We start from the raw sequence: 26308 nt of genomic DNA on the forward strand, positions 1-26308 counted from the left end.
AGTTTGTAACTATACTTGGTATACGTATTCTACTATATCTACATCTTTTAGATAACTATAACTTTATAGTGCACAACTGTTTTGATGTGGGACTGTTTCCTCTGTGTCCAAGGAGTCCCATTCTCGCTGAGGTGCACCAGACAGCTTAAGTGGCACCACTAATCTCCGAGCTAATGGATTTATGTTGTCTTGAATTATTGTATCTGGTGACACTGTGGTGGTCTATGTGTTGCTATTTGCATGGGCTTACTGCAGGATCAACTCTTTAAGCTTCCTATTCGGTATTCGCTCTGAGGTCTCTCCGCAATTTACAGCGCAAGGGAACGGAAACAGATTAGAACAAACCCTCTCTCTCTCTCTGTCTCTGTACTATATGATTGGTGTTTGTGTCCCGGGTGCTTCCGTCACCAGCAGGTTTGAGTGAGAGCCACATATTTATCTAATTCTGATTTATTTCACCATCGCTAATGCCTTCTAGTTTATGACCCCAGCAAGCATTCTTTTGGACAGATGGCGTTTCAGCGAAGAAACAGAAGTTCCTCAGCCCTCCCCCCCCTCTCCTTCCCACCCCCACCCCCCAAACCCTCTTCTCGTAGCTCATGTCACTGAGCCGCGAGAAGCGATGCATGGGAGATGCAGCCTAGTACCCACCACAGGACTGCTACGTTGAAAGACTGCTTTCCTGTCCTCCGTGGCTATCACTAGGCAGTGTCTGTGTTAGAGAGGGAGGGCGGGAGCCAGTGCTGCTTACTGGCCAGTCCTGATCAGAAGTCTGATGATTGGCGGGCGGATTAGACAGCCCAAACTCAGGAAATGGCCTTGGAAGGGAGTTTTTATGTATCTGTCACTTCCCCACTCAGTCTTTCCTCTGCCTCCACAGCCAGCATGGCAAACAGTCCTACACAGGGTTTGATACTAATAGCTGTCATTTGGGTGCAATTCTCCAGGAGGAGAAAGTGATGTGCATTCACAAGATTGGTTAGGGGAGCGTGGGTAGACACGATGCCTGGGTTTAGAGTGAACAGTGAGTGTGTGTGTGTGTGTGTGTACGTGTGTCTAGGTGTGTAAGAAAGTGTGTGTCTGTGTGTCTACAGCTCCATTTGTGTGGTCGAGACAGATAGAGAAGGAGATGATAGGAGACAGAGACAGAGAAAGAGGGATTGATCTTAGGTGGGAGATGGAGAGAGGGGAATAATAAAATAACGGAGAGAGAGAATAGGTGAAAAAAATAGACAAAGGGAGGCAGGGAGAACGGAGGGAGGGAGGGAGAGACAGAGGTAGCGGGTTGTTTGTGTGAGTGCATTAACAATGCTATAAAGCTTCCCATCTCAGGACTTCCCATATAACTGCCATCTGCCTCGCCATAAATCTGTCAGGCTAGGTCGGCCGGGCGTAGGGCGGCGAGGCGCGGGGATCCGAGGAGAATGACAACCGGCTCGGCCGACAGTCACCACTCCGCCATTAGCAGGGCAGACATCTTCCTGTGCCAAACGCACGTCACATGACAGCGCCAGCGAGCGAGCGCGCTCTCTCTCTCTCAAAACCCCCCCAAAAAGATATTGTATTGACATGTCTCGCTACCCTGACTGGCAGCAGGGGAGAGAGAGAGAAGCCTCCAGAGATATGTACCGTGTCATGCCGGTGATAGATTTTCAAAGGTAGCCAAAAGGTCTTTGCTTTTATTCAAATCACTTGGCCGCCGTCCCGAGACCTACTGTACATTATGCCGACGGCGGGGACACAATGTATATATATGAAAGGCTGTGTTCACTGTGTGTGTGTTGTTTTTCTGGTGTGATGGGGCTGGTCCAAGGTCAGCGAGGGACGGGGGGGGGGGGGGGGAGACACTCAGCTGTGTGGCGCTCCCCCATATTAAGTTACACCGAGCGTTACATTAATCTGTCAAGATTGCAATAAAATAGGGATCAGGATTAAGGCTGAATGAAAGTGAATATTTTAATCAAGCTGGTGTGTGTGTGTGTGTGCGTGCGCATGTCCACTGTCCCTGAACACGCACAGGTGGGGAGGGGATGCATTATAAATCTATTGTTTTTATTTCACTTTTTTTTGCTCTTTTTGTCTCTCGCTCCCCCTCTCTCTCTCTCTCTCTCTCTCTCTCTCTCTCTCTCTCTCTCTCTCTCTCTTTGTCTGTCTCTCACCCTCTCTCTATCTCTCTCTCCCCCTCTTTCTCACTCTCTATCCCTCCCTCCCTCTCTCCAGGTCTGACACCACCTACCACGCCCCCCCACAAAGCCAGTCAAGAGATCCCTTTCAAAGCATCACTCAAAACCAAGTTGTCTTCATGCTCCTCGTCCGTCCTGGCGTTCAAGAGGGCCAGGCTGAGTGAGACGGACCCCTTCTGCCCCCCGGCCCCGGGCGGGGTCCCCGCCTCCAGGAAGGGCCCTGAGCAGACTGAGCTGTACGCCCACCTGAGCAAAGCCTGGGCCGCCCCCCTCCCCGCCACGCCCGCCCCGCCGGGGGCCCCCGAGTTCCCCCGCGACCACAAGCGCGCCCCGGGCCGCGGCTACGGAGACCACGACTATTGCCAGGCGTCAGCGGGCGGCAAGCGGGACGGCGCTGCCAAAGATGCCCCCGCCTCCGTCGCCACGACGGCAGCCGCGGCCGGCCGGACGACGACGTCCGCCCCCGCGGGCCCCGCCCCTGCCGTCGGGGCGGCGGAGGGCCGACGTGTGGAATGTAAGGACTCAGCCATGCCGCCCTCTTCCTCTTCACCTCCTTCTTCTTCATCGCCATCACCATCGTCATCCTCGTCTTTGGCCAAGCAGCTGCAGAGGAGCCCCGTCTCTGCTCAGGGGCGGGGGCCGGAGCAGACCCCCGCCCAGGCCCCACAGGCCACCACCCCGGCCCCCCAAGGGGACCCGCACCCGCCCGGCAGCGTCAGGAAGCCCCTGCGCGACCAGGAGATCCGGGCGGAACTCAACAAGCACTTTGGCCACCCCCAGAAGGCCATCCTCAGCCAGGGTGGGGAGGGTGTGGAGGCGGGGGCACCGGGATGCGAGGCGGGGGCACCGGCGCCCCCCCAGGAGACTCCGGCTGGGGAGGAGGACCCCCCTAAGCTGGGTCTCTCAGGGGAACTCCACCCGGGCTTCCCGGCCTTCCAGGACGAGCTGGATCTGGGGGGGCGCGAGGGGCGCCTCCTGTACCCCTGGGAGGGCACCCCTCTGGACCTGCTCCTCCACGACTCTCCGTCCTGCTCCCCCTACAGCTGCTCGCCCTCCGTCTCCCCGCCCTCCTCCCTCCTCCTCTCCCCTGGCCGGACCTCCTCCCGCTGGCCCCGGGCCACTGAGGACTCCCGCTCCAGGTCCCGCTCGCACAGTTCCTCCTCCCGCCACCGGCGGCGCTCTCTCTCCAGCTCGCCCGATGGACGCCCCTCTTCCTGGTAAGCGCTCTGCCTAAGTCCGCGTCATCCCCCCTCCAGGTCCTCCGTGTCCCCCTGCGACCATTAGAACAGGGGCGGACGTGCTTGATGTGATGTGCGTGTTTGTATGTGTGTGGGTGGGGGGGGGGGGGAGGTGATGTCAGGTGTGGTCATCTCTCTGAGGGAGTAACTCTGGGTCACTGTCTGCAGTGCTGCCTGAACTGAACTCACAGGTCAGGAAGGAGTCATTATTCCTCAGACAAACAACTTGAACAGTGAGAGAGATCCAAGCAGGGAGACTGCTAGCAGACACGGTGTGGTCTGTGTGTGCTCCGGGCTCAGTTTAAACACAGCGGTGGACCCCTTAGCCGTCCACAGACACTGCATCGGGCGAGCGTCCTATCGTCAAACTGGGAGGTCTCCCTCCCTCTCTCTCTCTCTCTCTCTCTCTATCTCGCTCACTCGCTGCAACAGAACATTTGCCGGGGGAGAGCGCTACTTTGGAAATGACTGGCGCCCGAGGCGTCGTTCTGTAGTGTTATCATCACAGTCTTCCCCTCCGCTCCCCCAGTTTTATGGGAGCTGCTTCCTCCCCCTCAGTAGCCCCCACCTCTCTGTTTGATGCTCTGCTGTTGTTTTAAGTTGCAGCTGTTCTGTTTGCCGAACAGAAAAACCTCCCCCCCCCCCCTCTCTCCCACTTCTCTTACTCATCCCCAGAGATGAAAGACCAATATGGGGGTGTGGGTGAAGTGTAATCCTGCTCCCCCCCCCATCCCCTACCCTCAACACACACTCTCTTGGAGACTTGTATCATCACAGCAGCCTGAGAAAACTACAATTCCCTTGGTTTTCTTTGATCAGGGCTGAGGGGGTAGGAGGGAGGAGGGCATGTGTGTGTCTGTGTGTGTGCGTGCGCGCGTCTGTGTGTGTGCGTGTGTGTGTGTGTGTGTGTGTGTGTGTGGAGGGAGACAGTTAAAAAAGCAGTTAATACTCCAGACTTTCAAGAACTTAGTCTCAAGGGGATCTTTATAAATCAGTCAGTAAAAGCGCTGACTCAGACCTCATAATGCTGATCATGTAACAAGGTCGTAACAGGGAGGGTGTCCAGGTTTTGAGGTGTTTTTGACAGCTTGACAGAACCAAAACCAACTCCTCTTCCTGAACCTGCCTGCTGGTCCTCAGAGTTCTCCTTCCCTCCTCATCACTTCAATAATGGAGCACAGCTGTGTGTGTATGGTCCAGTTACACATCCCTGTTAGACCACAGGGGTGTGTGTGTGTGTGTGTTTGACATGGTCCAGTTAAACCACAGGGTGTGTGCTGTGCTCCATGTAGCTGTAGCTAGATCAAGTCCAGGTGACTGACGTGCCTGTGACCCCTGCAGGTCAAGCCACAGCACAGACTCCAGCACTTACCGCTCCAGGAACCACAGAAGCCCCCATTCTGGCTCCCGCTCCAGGTCTCCTCTGGGACGCAGACCCAGGTACACACATCTCACCCTGACACACACACACACACCCAGGCAAACACATCTCACCCTGACACACAGCACACACACAGATACACACACACACACAAACACACGCACTTCACCCTGACACAGTCAGTATCTGGAAGACAAGCGGATCTTAAAGGTACAGTAAACAAGGATGTAGAGGTGTGCAACAATAGTTTTCAAGTCATCGAGGGTAGGCGTCCAGTAGGTGAGAACAGATGTGAAGCAAGCCAACCAGGCCTCCTGTGTCCCGTCACGACGTTGTCCTCAGCACCCCCTGCCACAGAGCTAGTTCCATATTCAGAGAAGCGCTGGCTCACTGAGTCACGGCCGACCCACCCCCCCCTCCCCGCTCCAAACTGATTTGCCGCAGACGAGGCTAACGACACCCGACAAGCCCCCGGAGTCCTCCCTCCGCCCGGCCGCACAGCCGCGCCTCGCTGCCAGCCCCCCCCCCCCCCCCCCCCCCCCAAAATAAGAAAAAAAACATGGAGAAGTTGCTCTCCTGTTTTGTTTCTCTCCCAGAGTGGCGGATGAAGCCCTAACTAAGCAGAGAGTAATGACATGTGAAGTAGCGCTGACAGCAGCAGCTGCCAAGCCCCGCTCGTCACCTCCCCTTCCTGCGGGATCCATAACCTCGGAAAAGCCAGGCGACGCCCGCCTCAGCCGTCCACCCGGAGCGCCTGCACCGGGACGGCAGGGTGGAGGGAGAGGGGGAGGGAGGGGTGGATGGAGGATGGACAGCTCTTCCCTGGTGACGTGAGGCCGTGCGGGGGTGGGGGAGGAGAGGCGCAGGTTTTGGAGGGCGCGGGAGGACGGAGGGTGTGACTGACGTGTCGGCTTCTTGGCAGGTACGACAGCTACGAGGACTACCAGCACGAGCGCCTGCAGAGGGAGGAGCACCGGCGGGCCTACGAGAAGCGGGAGTTTGAGAGGGCGGAGCAGAGAGAGAGGCAGCGGCAGAAAGCTATAGTGAGTGTTTGCCCTCCCCGTCTCTCCTGTCCTGTGTCTCCCCCTGCCTCACTCACTTAACCCCCCTGTCTCACTCACTTAACCCTCCTGTCTCACTCGCTTCACCCCCGTCGCACCCACTTCACCCCCCTGTCTCACTCACTTAACCCTCCTGTCTCACTCGCTTCACCCCCCTGTCTCACTCACTTAACCCCCTGTCTCACTCACTTCACCCCCCTGTCTCCCCTGTCTCACTCACTTCACCCCCCTGTCTCACTCACTTCACCCCCCTGTCTCACTCACTTCACCCCCCTGTCTCACTCACTTCACCCCCCTGTCTCACTCACTTCACCCCCCTGTCTCACTCCCTTCACCCCCCTGTCTCACTCACTTCACCCCCCTGTCTCACTCATTTCAACCCCCTGTCTCACACACTCTGAGCCAGTTCAGGGCCCATGGCCGCCACATGTTCCCTTTTCTAATGACAGAGTTCATGCTCAGTGAGTCACTGAATCATTCAGCCTACACACGTTCCCTCTTTATCTCCAGGTTGTGTATTTTTAAAGTCTCTGGTGTCTGGAAAACCAGCGTTGGATCTTATTAATCACTCCACAGGGATGAGGGTTAAGAACAAGGAACCAGAAATGAAGAGAGAGGGGGCCGTGGGTGGAGAACTGGGGATATTTTGGGTTATGTATTTCAACCGTCTGTTCTGTGTGATGAATATCAATGTGAGGTTCTTCATCGGAGTAGAACTCTCCTGCTGATGAATGCGTACGTCAAATAACAAGTGTACACACACGTGCGCACAAACACACATACACACACAGCTTGGCATGAACGCATTTGAGAGGATGCAATTAAAGGAGAAAGAGACCAAGCTGTCAGTCGAGGTTTGGGAGGCCAGATAATGTGAAAGCGCCACACACACACACACACACACACACACGCCCTCGGGATGCCATCACTGCATTTTTATCAGTTGTCAGCAACTAAAATCCCAAATCAGCAAACACTTTTGTCTCAAACTGTGTTTGTGGAGAAAAAAAAAAAGAGTTGAAAAGCGTCCGGCGTTTCTTGTTAATGTGTCGTATCCTCTCTTTCTGCTCCGGAGAAGGAGGTTTTCTCTTCATGTAGCCCAGCCTCCATGGAGTGGTGAACTTTGAGTTTAGTGCCAGGCAACTGATTTACATGTATAAGTTACCAGTGCCCTGAGGGTAGCATTCAGCATTTGAATGGCTCTCAGTAGACTTGGCCCAGTAATGGCAAGTAAATGAATGAATAAATAAATAATGTTGGTGATACAACACAGCCCCAGGCCTGTACTGCATTATATGATTAGCACACGCAATTAAATTGCTCCAAAACTATAATTGCGGCCTCGTGCTGCACTTGTAAATGATTCTGCTGTGACCTTGGTGTCCTTTGTGGTTGGTTGCCATCATTTTGTTTCCCCCCCTCTGGGCATCTTGCAGCTCCTAACGCTGTTTCTGACCCCTTTCTGAATCTGAGACCGTCAGGCCTGGTTCACTGACCAACTCTGACCTATAAATTAGATCTTCTTATCCTAAGACAGCTCCGCAACTTATCAACCAGCACGCACGGGGCCCTGTACCAAGAGAGGGAGATGTTTAACAAGACAGGAAGAGTCCAGGGCTTAGACCCCAGCCACCCAATCACAGTCCATAACAGACGAGGAGGTCAAAGGGGGCCGTCCCTACGTCTGCCGTCGCCGTCGGCTGGGGGGGTGGGGGGGGGGGTGGGGGTTTAGTTACCGCCACTGTGATGACTTGAGAGGGGGGAAGGGGGGAAAAAAGCAAGGAAAGCACTCCTCCTTTAAGCGGCGTTGGTCCCTGTGTTCCTCTAACGAGCAGGAGGAGAGGAGGGTGGTGTACGTGGGCAGGCTCCAGGCCGACAGCACCCGGGCAGAACTGAAGCGGCGCTTTGAAGTCTTCGGAGAGATCGAGGAGTGCGCCGTCAACCTGAGAGATGACGGGTATGGCTCCCGGACACTGTGTGTGTGTGTGTGTGTGAGTGTGCGTGGATGCGTGGTTGTGTATCTGTTTGGATGGGTCTGTGTTTGCCTGTGTGTGCGTTGGTTTGCGCGTGCATGTGTGCACGTGTGCGGGTTGTTAGCTAGATTTTTCATTTCTCCTCTACGGGCAGAGGTAGAACAGAGGCAGGGCTTAGCCTTGCCCTGCGTCAGAGGACCTTGTTTTCACTCTTTTGTCCAGGCTATTTCTGGAGCCAAGATACATTTTTGATCGATTTCTCTTTTGCATATAAATAGCGCGGACGCCAGGGAGCAGAGGCTCCCGCCACTGTCCCCGCCCCAGGGCCCTTCTCTGACTTTTCCATTTTCTGTTCTGGACCCAGGGACAATTTTGGCTTCATCACCTACCGCTACACCTGTGACGCCTTCGCCGCCCTTGAGAACGGACACACCCTGCGCAGGTCCAACGAGCCGCAGTTTGAGCTGTGCTTCGGCGGACAAAAGCAGTTCTGCAAATCAAATTACACAGACTTGGGTAAGTGCGGCTCTGCTGTAGAACCCCCAACCCCCCCCCCCCACACACACACACACACACACACACTCTTCTTCACTCAGTTATTTAAGTGATGCTTTGAGACTCTAAGGAAGACCGGAGCGTGGATGCCTAATGTGTCTTGGCGGCGTGGAGGGGCAGAGAGACTCAGTTCTCAGTGGCTTCCAGGAACAGAGAGAGGTATCTCTGTTCCTCCAGGAAGCATGCGGCATCTTACTTTCCTCCCAGTCTGGATCTGTGCACTTAGTCAATATTAGAAGTATGGAACCGAATGAGGACGGGGGTAGATACAGTGTCTGAGTTGATATCCTATACAGGGATGTATATTTGATGGGCTGGGAGGAGAGAGGCAACAGAGGAGGGGTGAAAGAAAGGGTAGAGGGAAGATGAATGGAGAGGTAAGGAGACAGAGGAGAAGAGGGGAACGGGACAAGAGAAGAAAGGAGACGAGGGGAACAAGAGAGGAGAGGGACAGTAGAGGAGGGGGACAGGAGAGGAGGGGGACAGGAGAGGAGGGGGACAGGAGAGGAGGGGGACAGGAGAGGAGGGGGACAGGAGAGGAGGGGGACAGGAGAGGAGGGGGACAGGAGAGGAGAGGGACAGGAGAGGAGGGGGACAGGAGAGGAGGGGGACAGGAGAGGAGGGGGACAGGAGAGGAGGGGGACAGGAGAGGAGGGGGACAGGAGAGGAGGGGGACAAGAGAGGAGGGGGACAGGAGAGGAGGGGGACAGGAGAGGAGGGGGACAGGAGAGGAGGGGGACAGGAGAGGAGGGGGACAGGAGAGGAGGGGGACAGGAGAGGAGGGGGACAGGAGAGGAGAGGGACAGGAGAGGAGGGGGACAGGAGAGGAGGGGGACAGGAGAGGAGGGGGACAGGAGAGGAGGGGGACAGGAGAGGAGGGGGACAGGAGAGGAGGGGGACAGGAGAGGAGGGGGACAGGAGAGGAGGGGGACAGGAGAGGAGGGGGACAGGAGAGGAGGGGGACAGGAGAGGAGGGGGACAGGAGAGGAGGGGGACAGGAGAGGAGGGGGACAGGAGATGAGAGAAGTGACAAAGAGTGGAGAGCAGAGGGAAAGGAGCGTAAGTGGGGAGGGCCGCAAAAGGCAGGGGAGGGAGAGAGGAAGGGGAGAGGAGAGGAAGGGAGGGGGGTACAAGGTTATGTCCCAGCAGCCCCCCTCCCTCAGAAGCGAGGCTCCATCTGCTGCCAGCTGTTCTGGTGTGGAGCAGAGACCTGACTGTGACACATAGCAGCCTGTCATCTGCCTGGACGGAGGGGGGAGAGTGTGTGTGTGTGTGTGTGTGTGTGTCTGTGTATAAGAAGCAGAGACAAGTGTGTGTGTGACAGCTGACTCTTGATTGACTAATAATCAGCAGTCTATTCCTCCAGTGATGCTCTCTAACACACACTCCCCCCCCCCCTCCCCCACCAGCTCGCCTCTCTGCCCAGGGAGCTGGAAACCAGGACTAGAGTGCATGCTTTCATAGATACATGTTTACACGTGTATGCATATATGTATGCGTGTACATGAACACACACATGTGTATTCCTATCTTCATACACCAGTAAAGGACAGCACTTTAAGTTCTGTACCGCTATATGCTATAGGTGATGCATTCGATCAGTAATGTAGGATAGGGGTTGGAATCCCAGCTGTGAGCTGCACAGGGAGCCTTTCAGAACGTTCCCCTTAAACACGCCATTGCGGTCACCAACCAGAGATCATCCACTCCATCTCCATCTGATGGAGGCTTAAATAGCCGGCCGGGTTCCAAGCAACACTCACTTTTTTTCCCATTCAGTGTTTATTTTCAGACGATACAGGAGGTCAGACTATATAATGCCAGGACATTGACAGGTCAGAAGGTTCCTCAATGGAAAGAGAGCTCAACAAGAAATGAAGACATTATTGTGCATTTCTGAAGCTCGGGGTGAAACTAATGGCTTTTTTTTTTTGAAGGGAGAGAGGGAACAGTCCCTTCCTGGAGTTGACACTCCAGCAACATTTGTTAATCCAAAAGCCTTGAGGAAAGACACTGGGGTCCAAAATGACTAATCAGTCTCTGAGAATGAAAAGACCTTCATTCCACCCCTCTATCTTTCTTTCTTCCTTTCTTTTTTTTTTCTTTCTAAACAGCCTAGTTCAGTCCTTCCTCACACTGTCTAGTATAAAGAGATGGGAAGAGAAAGACAAAAAAAAAAAAAAAAAAAACCCTCCCTTCAAGAGGGAAGACTTGAATAATGTTGTGCTAGAGAGGACTGTTTCCTCCTCTCAATCTCGCTGGCTCTCCTCTTTGTGTGTGGTTGTTTTCAGAGAACACTGTCCATTAGTCCTAAGTAGAGCGCCGGGGGTATTTTTCATCCCTCAAGGTGCGGCATGTGACACCCCCCAGCCCTGGGCCACAGTATTAGATCACAGCTGGCGTCTCCTGCCTGCCATGGTCATTCCCATTTCTCAAGCTCTCCGCCCTTCGTCCCATCCATGTGGGGCCCCATTTGTGAAGCTGTCTGCCACCAGAGATAAGACACCCTCGTTTTTTATTATCGCCTCTACCGATCAAACTCCCGGGTCCTGCGCTCGTACTTTGGGAAAGGGGGGAGGGGGGGGGGGGGGGGGTTGGTCACGATCAAAAGAGCCTTTATTTTTCCACCTTGGGCATTTGAAGGATGTGGAGTTGACTTGAAAGCGAGGTGTCGGCTCGTCTCGTTGGCGAGGTCGTGTTAGCCATGGAAAACAGGCTTACTTAGCCGGGGCACCACCACCAAGTCAACACACCCAACCGGTCAGACAGCGCTACGGCTCTGACGACCAGCGAACTGAACCAACACGCTGATACCAAACACTGCATGTATCCGCCGACGCCAGAACCAGGTCTCGTCATGAGCAGGCCAGACTCCTGCAGCATGAGAAGGGATCCAGTCTGGCATGTGGCAGCCACGAACTAGCCTGACTACGGCTAGCCCCCCTGACCTCCGCATCTTCTCGTTTCAGACTCCCATTCGGATGACTTTGATCCAGCCTCCACTAAAAGCAAGTATGACTCCATGGATTTTGACAGCTTGCTGAGGGAGGCCCAGCGCAGCCTGAGAAGGTAACGGTTGCCGCGGCACCTGCAGCCAACCGAGAGGGAAGGCTGATACCTCACTGATGTTTCTGTCCTTTAACTAGGAGACTACCACAAGTTTTACACTCAATATAAGAGAGTATTTAAAGATGAATATATATAGACTCCAAATATATATATGTATATATATATATATGAATATATATATATATATAAAAGAATATATTAAAACAAAGTTTACATGAACATAGCTGCTGAAGAGCTGGGAAAAAGACATTAAGAGAGCCAGTGATCCCTCAGAGCTCTGCACAGATGTGTGTGCTGTGCTGCTGTACAACTGTCAGTCAAAGATATAAACATTTGTGAGAAATTTCAAGCACTACAACACCCACAATGCTTTGAGTGGTGACAACGTGCAGCTTGTTCAGTCTGTTTCCTTTTCTTTGTTGTTGACTTTTTTTTTTGCTTTTAGTCTGGTGTTTGGATGTGGTGTTACATTTTCAACAGGAGTTTAATGGAAGGTACATTAGAGGCTTGAGGTAACATTGCTGTCTACATTTTGTGAGAAAAATGTAACCCTGTATTTACAGATACTATTAAAAGGAATATTTTTATTTTGTGTACATATCAAACAAAGTTCTTTATTTGTTACAGCTATGCACTGTAAAACGCAGCCTTTTTTAAATGATGACGATTTTTTCTTAATTCAGAATGTGGATCTGTAGGTATTACAATGATGTTAAACATATTTGATACCTACATGACGTTTAGACGAGATGACATGATTGTAAAAATGTGTCGATGAAGGATTGCTCATTTTGAGGGAGCATGTGAACGAATTTCCTTTTTTAAGAGTTATTTTGTTGCGGGGAAACATTTTACCATGTATAGTTTTATCTGTTTATAGAGTTTCTCAATCAGTGTTTTCCCTACACAACCAGTGTAAAATGCATTTTTACCGTGTTTTTTCATGATTGTAAAAACAAACCCATTTTTTTAATTCATTATTTCTGAAAACAATCAATATTTATCCAGTCATTTTGATTTCAATACTTTTATGGTTCTTGTTTTGATCATTTCAGCTTCCGCGAAGACACGACTACTATGTTTAATCTGTTCAATCAGGATAAACAATATACATATTTATCTATTTATTTTAATATTTGAATCAAAATATTTATGGTCTCCATCTCACATGGCGTACCTCAACAAATCCTTTCTATTTATATAGTTTTTTTGATTTTGTTATTTAACTTACAATCAGTGAGTACGGTGTACAATAATACAGGTTGTGTGGGGATATTACTTTCTATGCCTTTCAAAAACAATCACTAAATTCAACTAATCACTCAGACTCAGTTGAGAGATGCTGTTCACTGTTCAAGTGGTTTCTTTGCAGTGGTTTGCAGCTATGGAAACAAAATGTCTACCACATGCTTTTTCTTTACACAGTAGGACATGAAGCAATAAACTGATTTTGTAGGTATTTTGTTGTACCACTGTAAAACACCTGTGTCGTAGCTCCACACACGCTTGATTATGTGAATGCCAAACAAAGTTTACAATTTCCTTTCTAATTTTTTAAATCTTGTATTTGATGTACAAAATATATAAACATGATGATAATAATATTGACATTATTCACAATAATTACAAAAAGGATTAATAATAATACAAATGAAAGAAAAAGTATATAAAAAAGCAATAAATTATTTTTCAGAGTTGTATTTGAGCTCTTATTGTTGTGTGGTTTAGGACCGTACTGTTACCCAGTGGCTGGCCAGACATACACGGCTCATTCCAGAACAAACCCACCCCCTCAGAGCCCACACGGACATGGTTTACCTTCCATATTTGAATCCGGTGTGTTTGTTTCACCTTGAGACATCTTTGTAATTGTAACTACTCGGCTACTCAGCGTGAAAATGGTACAAGTTCACCTAGACAAGCACCCAAAGCACTAAACCCTTGTTGTGCAGTGGACGCATGGCTCTTCAAAGTAGGAGCGTCTATGCAGGGTTATCTGGCAGGACTTGAATGACATCGTATAAGCCTAGAGGAACCACTCAATATCGCATGCTGCACCACTTTCCATTTAGCTCCTGCCTCGCAGTCCAGATATCACAGCACCTTCAACGTGACATTAAAGGTAACCTTGTGGTTTCTGGTTCAATTAATATCCCGTTTATAGCGGGAGCCAAGTAATAAGAGAACCAGCCGCCATCAGAGGTGGTAGAAACCTTTTGTATTGAAGCTTTGTTGATCACAGGCTACCTTTTATGGAGTGTGACTGTGGAGATGAAACTGCTCATTTCTGTGATGCAGAGAGGCAGGACTCGATGGGGGGAAATGGCTCGACTTGTACCTCTCCATCTTTACACTTCTCTCTGGCTCTTCAGCTCCTGGGTAACGGTGTTGTGTCCCATTTGATAGATGTGGCTTTAATCATTGTGGTAAATATTAAAAAAAAAATCTGCTTTGTAAATCGCCTAGATTAGCAATATATTATAACACCTTGAAATTTCAATTGTGGCTAGACTTTTTAATAATGTGAACTATGGAGGGATTTGCCACTGCTTAAACGTTTGTTGGGTGATCATGTTTCTTTTGGAAGGACAATGTGTGTGTGAAAGTGTGTGTGTGTCAGTGTGTGTGGGGGTTTTTAGGCAGGTGTGTGTGTGCGTGTGAGTGTGTGTGTGTGTGTGTTGGGGGGGGGTTGCTTTGGGTTGTTACCTGTTTGTGTCCTATCCACGTTGCCTTCTGCCAAGTCCTTACCAATGCCTTTGTGGTTTTACCTATTGTATGACTTTCTTGTGGATTTAATTTTTTATGTGCAATTCTCATCAGCCTCACCATGCCAATAAAGGGAAATGTGTTTGAAAGAAACGTGAAACCTCCCTTCCATGTTCTTTTCTTTTTATTGTCTCAACTACCCCCCCCCCTCTCTCTCCTCAGCGTCTTTACTGCCCCTACACCCCTCCCTCTTCGTCTCGTCAAATATTTACGCTACAACCACATTGAATGAAAGTTATCTGCAAGCTACTAGCGTTGTGCCCAGCTATCCGACCTGTGAGTTTCCCCTACTGAGAGACCCTTAACTCCATTTCCATGTAGCTCACCTCTTTGACATGCAGATCACCTGAGAGGGTGGGGAAAACGCTGTCTGTGTCCACAACTTACCCAGCGCGCCATGACTCTCGCAAGTTAATTAAAAAAGTTGGGGGGACAAATTCATTAAAACTGCAGAAGCGCCGATGGAGAGCCGCGAGTGGATGGTGCGCTTGATACGCGTTGGCTTCTCATTATCGCTGCGTCCCCCCAGCAGTCAGCCTGGGAGGTGGCCTCTCCCCACCAGCCCTCACAACCTTTCTTCCCTCCACCGAGCGAAGGGATATGGGAGGAATGTGCATTAAACTTTAAGGCTCGGGGTCTGATTGTGTTTTTTATTAAGGGCGCCGTTTAGCCCCGGAGAAAAGAGCGGACGGCTTTCATTTGGGCGGTGCAGCGGGAGGTCTCCCTCTGCTTGCCCTTTCTACAGAATGAAACTGTCCCCTGGAAATCTCTGGTTCCCCGCTCGCCCCCTCCTCCTCCTTCCTCTGCCTCCATCGCTACAATAGAACGGCACACTTTATCTGTTATGTTATTATTAACCAGGAGATAAGCACCTATCTCTGCTCTGGTTGGAGGTAAGTGGTAGCCTTGCAGATAATGGGGTTTGATACTGTTGGTCTCTCCTGGACAAACAAGAAGCAGAGGCAGCCATGTCCCTGGATGCCTGAGTGAAGCACGTGTACTCAAATGCTTTTTCTTTCAAGTTTAGACATTAGAAAGACTAGCATTTAAACCTTACTTTACTGCATTTATTAAGACCAATCGGCTTCCAATTTCAAAAAGAAATTTGGCCCATCCAGCCATTACAAAGTCACCACACAGCTCCTGTCTGGTCTAAACTGGTCTAAACTGCTATCCAAGACCTGATCATTAGTTAGAAAGTAGCAAGGAACCAATCACAACTCAGCTGAGAAAGCAGGTAGCATTCTGACAACCAGTCATGGTTCATTTCCAACCTGCATGCATGTTGAATTCTGGGCTTCCTGTCATTCTTAGGCTGATGTGTTTCCTACAGAGTACAGTACTGGCTCTCTCGCATCATGGAAGCAGGTCAGGCTGAAGAAAAAAGCTCTCGATAATACAATTAAACTACACAAGACTAGTTAATTAAAGGCTGTGGGGTGGAACATGGGCAATGCAACCCGTAATTTAGTATCAGGAACAGTTCCTTCAAGGGGAAGGGCATGATTCATCTGAAAAATTCCATCGTTGAAGGTCTCATTTTTTCTCCCTAATAGTATAGACTGGCATTCTAGTTAAATCACTTGCCTGTATAATTTTATCAAAATAATGTAAGTTAAGTGACACTATTATGACTAGGGAGTAGGAATGGGGGGGGGTTACTGTGTGCCAAGAAGCCGGATTAGGAAACTGTTAGAGATGACAAAATGACATCAAAGGGATGCGGGCCAGACAAGGTCCCTGGATTCCTGAGTTCCTCTCTTGGTTTCCTTTTTAAGGCTTCCTAAGCTCGGGCCCCCAACCTCCCATCCTCCCCCCTCCCATCTTATTTTATTTTTAGAGGATTTCATAAGCTGTGCTGTTCCTCTTTGTCACCAGGCAAACGCTGTATTCACAGAGCTCTCCACCCATGCGGAACCAAGCTTGCTAGTTCCAACCAGACTTGCCACCACTGGAGGAAGAAAAGGCCATGTTGGAATATCACAACATCTTAATCCCCATGACTGGAAGCAATGAGCTGTTGCTCTAATCGGTTGCCATACTGTATAAAGATGAAGAGATTACTGTCTTTATATTAGGACCAGGACCCTCATGGTATGATAGACATAGAAGCTAACTACTGAGGAGCCCTGGGATCTATTTCTCTCATAACATCATATCAAAACATATTTTGTTCAGTTTAACATCATGGCTTCCCCCCTACCCCATCTTATGTTAGGTCATCCATTTTGTGGAACACCAGTGGAAGAGATACTTTATTTAGACCAGACTACAGTGTAGAACCACTCTAAACATTGTATTTGCTCATCCAAGCTCCGGGCCACAAGATCCAGTTCCGGAACAGCTTTGTGCTCACACATCAGCCCCTTAGGGTTCAAGCACATCTCTGCTAGGGCTAAATGACGGGAGAAGATAATGATGGAGCCACAACAATCACTCCCTCTGCCTTATTCCTGGCTCTTGTTTCAGCACTCTGCACACTTTAAAGAGTAATGAGAAACAGAAGGGCGGTATTCTTCTTTCCTCCAAACTACCAACTTGTGGGACTGAATGTATACTTCGCTGGATAATTAATGGCTACATCACCATCTGCTGTGTGTCGTTGGCGAAAAACAACGCTAATTACCTTGAGTGTGGCCTAAGACGTGCGTATTAATTGGAGAAAAAACAACAACCCTCTAACATCACAATCAAATGAATCGGCCCACTGTATATGTTACATGCGGGAGGAACCGTACCGTTACCTACAAGAGGCGTGGCCCTGTTCAGTTAGAATTTTACCACGTCGCTGACCATACTCCCTAAGTGACAGGCCCGAGACGCACCTGTGCTGTGCGCTGCCAGTTGTTGCCGTGCCCCGGGGCCACGGCAGGCCTTTTAGAATGCTGGGGCTGGCAACTCTAGCAGAGGGACGTCAGCAGAAAGATGAGTCGGTGCTGTGACCGTGGGGACAGCGGGCTGACAGAGGGTGTTAGGGCTGCGGACGTAGACGGCTGGGCTTTTTGTGTGCGCATCACCTGAAAGCGTGAGAGAGAGAGAGAGAGAGAGAGAGAGAGAGAGAGCTAGAGAGAGAGAGAGAGAGAGAGAGAGAGAGGGAGACAGAGAGAGAGAGAGAGAGAGAGAGAGGAGACAGAGAGAGATTGAGAGAGAGAGATATTTCGAATTGAGTCAATTTGACAGGACTGTGCAACAAAGCTCCGCAGGCCAAAGCCGTTATTTCCCTTCCATCCGCCAAGCCGTGGATGGGGCCCGCAGAGGAGACAGGCTAATGATGGTCAGGCGTCGCGTAGCTGTCAGAAAGTGTGGACAAATACGATGAAGGTGTGAGAACCGTCTCAACATTAATTATTTGTCAATCATTAAGCGGTATCAATAGCTATTAACATAACATCCGCTACTCCCCCATCTAAGGGGTCTAGTCAACAAACTGACAAATCAAATAGACCTATAGGTTCGAGTAAATTGTCACATATGTGCTAAAAGCACCCTGAAGAATGCTCACTACATAATGTGTCTTAACATATTGACAACGGAGCAATCACATGAGGATTTCAATGTAGTTTTAGTGAGAACATTTCCACTTCATGTAACAAAAGGACAGCGTTGCTATCTAATGATTGGGATCTCTGCTGCCTCGTCCAGGCTGTCTAATGGCTTTCAAGATGGCTTGGGAGGACAGAAGAACAGAGTGCACGCTTTTTGTCTTCTTTGCAGAGTGTTCCTGAAAGATCTCCTGAATATCCCAACCCCCCTTGAAATAGGACATCCAAATGATCTGGCACAGAACATTTCTCTCTCTCTCTCACTCTCAAAGCAGTCCCTCCCCTGTCTCTCATACTGGCTTCCCTAGAGAGTCCTTGGCCCCAAGACATGAGATATGTGATAGTCACCATCTTACATTTGAATAAGATGAAGACATTGTGTATTTTCACTTCATATGGTAATCAATTAGGCTGAAACCATGATGTAGATGTGGCAAATCATGGTCTGGTTAAATGATTGCTCAGAGTTCTATATCTTGGGACATAAAAAAGCAGAAACTGCAAACATTAGAATCATAAATAATCTGGAGATAACACTAACATCTACCAACAACTTAATCTGTTGTATTGGAGTCTTCTTGTTTGTTTGTTTTTTTGCTTGCATTATAATGATTTTAAACCAAAGTCTATTAGTATTTTCATATAATTTGCAGAAACAAACTCCTAAGAAGACAGACTGTACTCTTAAATGCATCTGTTTAATACATTACAAAGTTTAAGTAGAGTTATAGATTGAGGGACAGCTTTTCCATATGTCCCCACTGTTTTGCTGTTCTAGTTTAAAAATAGCTTAAATCAAGTCTTACTTCACATGAATGACTTATTAACACCATATCCTCTTAATCCTTGGATGTACTGCAGAGCACAAGTTAAGAATTAGCACCAAATTGCCGTCATTATCCCTATGCATTATGTGGTGTGGCTATTTTGAAATAAAACTTTCTTCAATGTTTGGATTGTCAATTGTTAAGACCAAAACCACTGCGACTAAACGGCATTGAAATGCATGGACAGTGTAACTATAATTACTGGGTAAAAAATACTCAATGCCTTAATCCACATGGTAATAACGCAATTAAAGTGCTGTTTCATGGTCTTCATAATCTTCTGTGACAAGGCTTAAAATTCAATTAACCCCATTTTAACACTTTGTTTCAACTTACTCGGGAAGGCTAATTTGCTCAAAACTTACTTCACTCATTATAATTACTGTATGTCTGGAGAATTTTCTGATTCTACAACCATCAGTTGTTTATCTCAGCAAAACACTGATTCGCCATGGACGTCACCACAGAGGCTGATAGAATTTTGACACAATTGCCACCCAATGAGAGGGCTGGAACTCGAGCCATCATTTGTAATTCTACGCCTTTTCATTTTTAGACAGATTGGAGCAACATATCCCCAAGATTCATTCCCCATATAAAGTCCCCTATATAATAGCAGATTGTCTTTTATAACAATAGCACACATGTAATTACATGGTTTATACTGTTCAACACACTGAGTAGCAAACATCTTTGTCTTCTATGAAATTACTAATGCATCCCATTTCATTTTAGTTCTCCTTCTCTTTCCATTTTCGCAGTGACATATTGAGCTGGCAAAACTTTCCATGTGCCTTGAGAGAAGGTCGTTGGACCAGCCCAAAGCTAGCCGCTGAAACAGAGCCAAGATTTCCACTGGTGTCATTCAGATTAGCATTAAACGTGAACGCATTCCTTAAACACATCAGGCGCGCGAAGGACAGAGCCTCTATCCAGACAAACTGCCCAGTTGTTAGAGAGAAACAGGGCAAGAAACAAGATTGGTTGATTACAGGTGTAAGTAGTCTTATATAGCCTATTGTGATTAAACACAAAATTGCTATTTCACGACTAAATCTTTATACGACGTGATACAATGAAATACAATGTACAAGTCCTGTATTTGATATATCTGTAAAAAGGCCTAAATGAGCCAATATGTAATGTCTGCAATGCATTATGTTACCGCAAACTGTTTTTTTTTGTCGTTTTTTTTTTTTTTACTCGGGGCGTTTTCTGTCACTAAGCGGTTGTGTGGGATGGGTTGATGGCAAACCACGGGGGAATTGGTATTGATCTACTTCACCGTGTTTGGAAGGACAAACGCGCACCTGGACTTCATCAACTCTGATTGGACAGCGCAGCTTGCCGCTTTCGGACGACAGCTGAGGACGGTCGGTTTGAGTGTCACGGCCCAGCAAAGGACAAAGTACGTTTATTCACGACGATAACACAAAACACCAACAACAGTTTTCTTTAAAAAACAAAAGTTTAAGTCAGCTTTGTAACGGAATTCGTAACCACCGTGTCATTTTATGGTTGTTGAGTTCTGGCCAACTGCCAGCTTTCTCTTCCATTGACTGTTAGCCTAGTAGCCTACTATTCTCAGTAGTAGTTAGGCTAGCTTTCACGTAAATTTACTATACTTCTGTCAACCCACAGTCCCTGTTCCATTGCTGTGCCTTTTATATTTTTAAACAGTGCTTTGACAAATGCAACATAACTGCAAATTGTACACAAGCACTAGACTGTGTTGACAAACAATCCTCACACCAACTTCTCTCAAGTACATAGCAACTTTTCAAACATGTAACATTCTCTCTCCTCTCTCTACCTCTCTCTCTCAAAAATCTCCTAGGTCCTTCAACCGGAGCAGGAGCTCATCCTGAAAGGCAGCGAGAGGAACAAAGCGTGGCACAGGGGCGGAGCGGCTATTTTTACCCAGGCCCAGGAGTGTGTCAGCCACAGAAGGTGAGGCGGGAGGGGACCAAAATGTTTGAGCCGTTTGGGAGTGGGAATCAGGTAACGTTAATCATCCAGACAGCAGAAACATTAACTGTGCATGAGGCTCTGTCTCTGGGCATTGCATTTACTGTACCTTCTTCAAACAGTGGCAGTGGGCGTGTGTCTGCCTGTGTGTGTGCTTGTACAGTATGTGTGTGTGTGTGTGTGTGTGTGTGTGTGTGTGTGTGAGCGAGCAGCCGTGTGTGCTTGATTGTGAGTGTGGGCAGACTGTGTGTTTTGTGTGGAGGTGAGACAGACAGCACTTGTAAACTCAGAGTGCTCTCTGCTCTGAGGACAGCCTGCAGCCCCCCAGTGGAATAAGCAACATCTTTTCCAACTTACTTTCAGGACTGAGAAACCGCATCTGGGACCGAAGAATCTGTCCTGCAGCAGCAGGGTAAGTCCCTTTTGGCGGCCCTGCCACAACACTGACACCACTACACATCACGTCCTGTGCTCTACCACCTAGCTGAGTGCTTACAGCGTGTGTGTGTGTGTACACACACCATTGTTAAGGCGAGGCTTTTACAACAGTGTTGTCTGTCTCGGATGCTGTATAATGCCTGGTATAATGCCTGCAGATTGGGAGACTGCTGATGTGGCACATTTCAGCCATGGGTAGTGCAGAGGCAGGGATCTCACCCCTACAGAGCCAGGGGCGCACCTTTTGTTATTATTTTTGGCGCCGGCTGATTCGCGGTGACCTAGTTGGGGAACTGGGACCGTGAAGGAAGAACGCGGCGATGCATATGAAATGTTCCTGGCTGCCGGCTCTCCAGGATTTTGATTCACATGTTCAAGGAACATCAAAGTAGGCGTTTCCAGTCCTGTGCAGAACATTTCCAAAAAGAGCTTTATTGTGTTTGTATCCCTCCAAAATATAAATAGACTGCCGTTAATGAATGGCGGCAGTCACTGTATTTCCATTGCAGTTTATGTTGAATTTCTGGGCTAAATATGAAAATGGTATAAGATAGAGTAGACTTTATTGTCCAGAAGGAAATTACTTAAACCACCGACAAAATGTTGCATACAAAGACTACATGCACAGTTTGTCACCCAGGCTTGTCTGAAGCAGTCTGTGTTGTGTATTGGACCATACACTCACACGGTCCACTCTTGTGATCATATTGTGACAATAGCAAGCTTGGTTGACTTGCTAAAGTGTAATTGCACTGCATTGCAAATTACAGTTATCAGACCCTGGGTTGACTGTCTGACAGGTACACGTCAAGGGAGTCAGGGAGGTGTCAAATTATTTCATCTTTACCTTTTACCTGCAACTGTGATCATTATACCCACTGACATGGTTGTGACAAGTCTTTGGCCTGTCGCTCCAATCCTTTTACTGTATGGACCCATTATTCACCTCCCTTGATTAGTTTAAATATTACCTCTGGCTCTGCCTACAGCCATCCATGGCTTTGTGTTAGGGGGTAGGAGTAGTGAGTCAGGTAGACACCTGGGAATGAGCTCTCTTGGAGTTTGGGTTTGGTGATGGCTGTCACTTGAAAGGGCTCAGCTAGGACTCTGAGCCGAGGTGAGTTCTTAGTGGCCTACTTTAGAGGCAGATTTAGCTGTGATGAAGATGAGGGTGAAGGGGAGGGATGTCCACTGCTGTTTGTTTTCACATATACCCCCACACTCACACATCGGTCTCTCCTCTCCCTCGTCTCTCTCCCTCGTCTCTCTCCTCTCTCTCTCTCTCTCTCTCTCTCTCTCTCTCTCTCTCTCTCTCTCTCTCTCTCTCTCTCTCTCTCTCTCTCTCTCTCTCTCACTCTCACTCTCACTCTCACACACCTAGCCAGTGCTCACACAGATGCACACACACTCTGCCTATCATGAAAGTGACCTAGTTTAAGTTGAACCAACAGTTAGATTCGTGATTCAGCGAGGGTGTAATTCAGGTTGTCTCCGGAGTGCCGTGCCCATGCAGCAGATAAGAGGTGTGATGTACTGGCCGCCACTGCTTTGAAACCCAGATAATACGCCCTCCGAAAATCACATTCAGACGACACACCGGCCCCTGTAATTGTCTCTGCTCAAGCTACAGTGGAGTTCACATATTGAACTTTGCACGGTGGATGGGAATGAATAATTCTGCAAACCCAAAACCATCCGGGCCCGGCTCTCAAGTATGAAATGCCAAAGCGGTCAGCACTCTCATTGCTCACAATAATCAATGTCAAATCCAGTTTTGTAGATTACACAGTCCAAATGCAAACAGACTGGAGATGGAAGCGCTTTCTCTCATAGGCTTTTTTGCCATTTGGTTCTCCGGTGTGGATTTTTGACACAGCAATACACATCTACTTTCCACATCTTCAAATCCCGGAATCACTCCGACATGTTTCTAGTAAAGACCTATTTTGCAAATCAATCGCGCAGCATAAATACCGGAGCAGTCTTATTTTCCATGCATCCCGTCACATGGCAGGAGGAGAAATGGGCCAGCGTTTATAGACAGAATATGAATGAAGGTAGCATGCAGCTTTTATGCCTCCTAATAAGCCTCCAAGGCTCTGAGAACATTACAGCCCTCCAGTTTTACAACCACTGATGTTCTGCTGTGAGACACTGCCTTCTCAGGAGGGAGGGGGGTGGGGAGGTGCATGCCGGAACGATCCACATGAATATACGGCCATGAATCAGAATCAGATTGCTCTTCCATGATACTCTCTCACAGATTTGCTTGATAAATAGGGAAAGGCGGTTAGATGCGTGTGGTGTGTGTGTGTGTGTGGTGTTGTGGTGGGGATGTGTGTGTGTGTGTGTGCGTTTCAGATCGTGCAGGGGTTTATATGTGTGTCTACGCAGGGCTGTTCCCGGCAAATGGATTGGGATCTGACTGGCATTCTAATGAGTGGTTATGATGGTGTGACGAGACTACCCCTACCCCACCCCCCTTCCCCCACCATATCTTAATCATGTCACAACAGAGCGCGCCCGGCAGGGTGGCTGAGATGTGCCTGGCGCGTGAGGAGGGGGGCAGTCCATCACACAGCCAATGAGGGAGGCTGACGGAGCGGCCTGGGATTATCCATCTGACAGGAACATGCCATGAGCCCAGACACCAGGACCCTGGTCTCCATACCATGGCCTCCTCTCCTCTACTACCCACACAGACCTCCACACACAGGCTGGGTCAGGGTCAACAAGGGTCTACTAGTCATCAGAAGGTTCCAGACCGCCTCATCAGTTTGCACTAAAAAAGGGAGATGAAGAAAGGACAAACACTGAAGACTATTGAGAAGACAAGTGTGTGAAACTTTCCACTGGGAACCTCCAAGCGTTTGAGAAGCTCATTTAAACCAACGCCATGTGCTGTACTTCAAAGAAGCGGCCAACATTAGTTTTGGGAAATTATATTAAAATGTGTTGATCCCTTCTGGCCCGTGATAATTGTGGTGTTTTGTCACCCAACCACCCTCTGGCTATGTCAGCATGATCAAACACAAGACTAGCACAGCACTCTGCTTTTTAGAACCACAAACAAACCTTGTCAAATGAACACATATAAACAGTAGTTTCTTGTTGCCTATCATTTCTATCACTCATTTGATGAGTGGATAATCACAGCTGTTAATTTGTGTTGAAATGCTTTATCTGTAAGTCAGATGTGGCCCTCTTGTTCAGTACTTTTTAGTAAGAACATCTGTGTTTCTAGTCGTACAGTCGATCATTTCTTTGTCATTTTTACATAACTTCATCATTAGCCTTTTTTGAACAATTTTCCAATGTTGCTCCTCACAGTGAATACTTTGAAATGGAAACTCTGGAAATTAATTGTAGGCACATCACTCGCCTGCAGTAAAATGAGCTGTGCCGATGCGTATCTGGGAGATGGTATCAGCTGCATCAGCCCCAGTGATCCCAGATTAACGTCTGAACACGACCGTCTACGTTCACCAGTGGAGCTTCGCATGGCACCTTGTAATGAATTCTGGATGTTAATCCATTATTTATGCATTTTAATGTTGGGTGGTGCTAATTCCCCATAGTTTCATTAAAAAGGCAGCCATAGATTAACAGTGCAAAGAAATCAATTTCTTAAACCATTCATTTGCACCATTTAGCAAAACAGCGCAGGCGGATGAGAGGGAGACAAATGTTGTTGTTGTGTAAATTGGGAGTGGGAGCACTCCTTGTTTCTGGCTGAGCCCAGACAGTATTGAGGCCGGGTGCTGATGTAGCTGGTAACTGTGACGGAGCCAGTGGGGGCGGCAGACCCCCTCCATCAAAACAAACAACGCTTAGGAGATAACGCAGAGCAAGGCTTTTCGGTGGATTGAAGAACGAGGATGTTTGTGAGCGGGCCAATCCCTGCCTTGGGGGGCCAGGTTCACTCCACTCGTCACAAACTTGTTTTCAAAGTAGAGTTTAGGATCCACACAGCAGGATGTGAAGTGCAGTCCCTCGTTGACAAACAGGAGCTCTTCTTTCTCGTTTTCGGGGGGAAGCTCTCGACTTGACGTGCACTGTCCTTTTGGACATATCCATGTTGTTGATTTTTTTGTAGTTGCTGGAGTTGAAATTGCATGCTTTTCTGTGTCTGAAATCCAAGCTTGTACACAGTCTCACACACACACACACACAACAAACAAAAACACACCTGTCTGCTAATGCTTCCCGGAAAACACTAGCCAATTGAATCGATACCCCTCTAGAAATATTTAGACCATGGGGATTGACGTGAGCGATCATGCTATCGTGGAAGGTAGACAAAAATAGATGTCTGGTTGCATTGACAGGCACTATTGCCATCCAGGCTGGTGGGGGCTACGTATAGGTATTCTGTCTGTCTACCTTTACTCTCCTAAATGTGTACATGAGATTCCTGCCTGATCCAAAATGTTCATGGCCAGGAAATGTGATGTGTCACCTCTCCTCTCTAAATTGGTCCACACGTTGCAGCTCTAAGAAATGGCTCAAAAACACAGTTTTCTTTTCTAACGGTCCTGCAGTTTAAAGTTTCTCTCGAGCAGAAGGAGTACTTTTCTATCTGCGAGTCACACACAGACGCATAGAACTTTTGGATTTCCAGACGTAGCCAAGCCTCACTGCAAGGCTTTCATCTGAGGCATTAGATCCGTATCTCCCTAATACTGCACAGGGGACATAAAACGCCTGAGATTGTCAACTGTTGTCTGTTGCTAGACGAGCGTGGAGCCTGACCTGATTTCCCCCTTCTGCCGGGAGGATTGGGGGCTCCGCCGAGGAGCCTCCCCCTTTGAGGCCTTGCCAGCCCCGAGCTCCAGGAGAAACACAGTTGTTTTCTTTCCACTGACGGATCACAAGCTCACCTAACGGTGCCGCTGCCTTCTTGCTCACACAGACGGACTCTCTTCTTCAGGTTCAGCCACGTTTAGGACATTTTTAGTCCGGCCACCCGGCAAGTTGTTATTTTACTGACCGATTGTCGTTCCTCGGATTATGAGCGTGAAGCCCCTTTACCAACTCCATGCATACAGATGCTTTTCTCCTCATACACTCATGGTGACTAGCCCTTTCACCGTTACCTCCTGAAGCACGCCAAGCCTCACGCATTCCCTCAGGGCTCATTATGCCATCAGTGACGTATTTAACAACCCTGAAAGGGATAGAAGTGTGTGTGTGTGTGTGTCCGTGTAGAAAGTGTTTGTGTGCGCATGTGAGTACACCGGAATACTTGGCCTTCCCTCACCCTCTCATCCTCCAGCAATGTTAAACAGACAATTAACCGGTTTTCCG

The 26308-nt window shown here is 48.6% G+C and overlaps 2 protein-coding genes across 3 annotated transcripts in view; both read left to right on the forward strand.

The window, feature by feature from the left end:
* The window catches only part of ppargc1a (peroxisome proliferator-activated receptor gamma, coactivator 1 alpha), a 222749-nt gene extending 208430 nt beyond the window's left edge, over positions 1 to 14319 (forward strand). The window contains exons 8-13 of the mRNA XM_084691446.1: positions 2221 to 3400; positions 4763 to 4861; positions 5725 to 5845; positions 7699 to 7820; positions 8201 to 8352; positions 11361 to 14319. Of these exons, the coding sequence (XP_084547572.1) occupies positions 2221 to 3400; positions 4763 to 4861; positions 5725 to 5845; positions 7699 to 7820; positions 8201 to 8352; positions 11361 to 11464 (1778 nt within the window). The 3' untranslated portion in view covers positions 11465 to 14319. The remainder of the gene's footprint in view (positions 1 to 2220; positions 3401 to 4762; positions 4862 to 5724; positions 5846 to 7698; positions 7821 to 8200; positions 8353 to 11360) is intronic.
* Positions 14320 to 19886: 5567 nt separating this feature from the next.
* The window catches only part of adgra3 (adhesion G protein-coupled receptor A3), a 114433-nt gene continuing 108011 nt past the window's right edge, over positions 19887 to 26308 (forward strand). The window contains exons 1-3 of one of the 2 annotated variants that reach the window (XM_084691314.1): positions 19887 to 20003; positions 20433 to 20545; positions 20927 to 20975. The gene's annotated coding sequence lies outside the window, so the exon portion shown is untranslated. The remainder of the gene's footprint in view (positions 20004 to 20432; positions 20546 to 20926; positions 20976 to 26308) is intronic. The other variant, XM_084691316.1, reaches the window with a different exon arrangement.

Source organism: Hypomesus nipponensis, chromosome 25, assembly GCF_054491055.1.
Source record: "Hypomesus nipponensis isolate SF chromosome 25, ASM5449105v1, whole genome shotgun sequence".
Lineage (NCBI taxonomy): Eukaryota > Metazoa > Chordata > Actinopteri > Osmeriformes > Osmeridae > Hypomesus > Hypomesus nipponensis.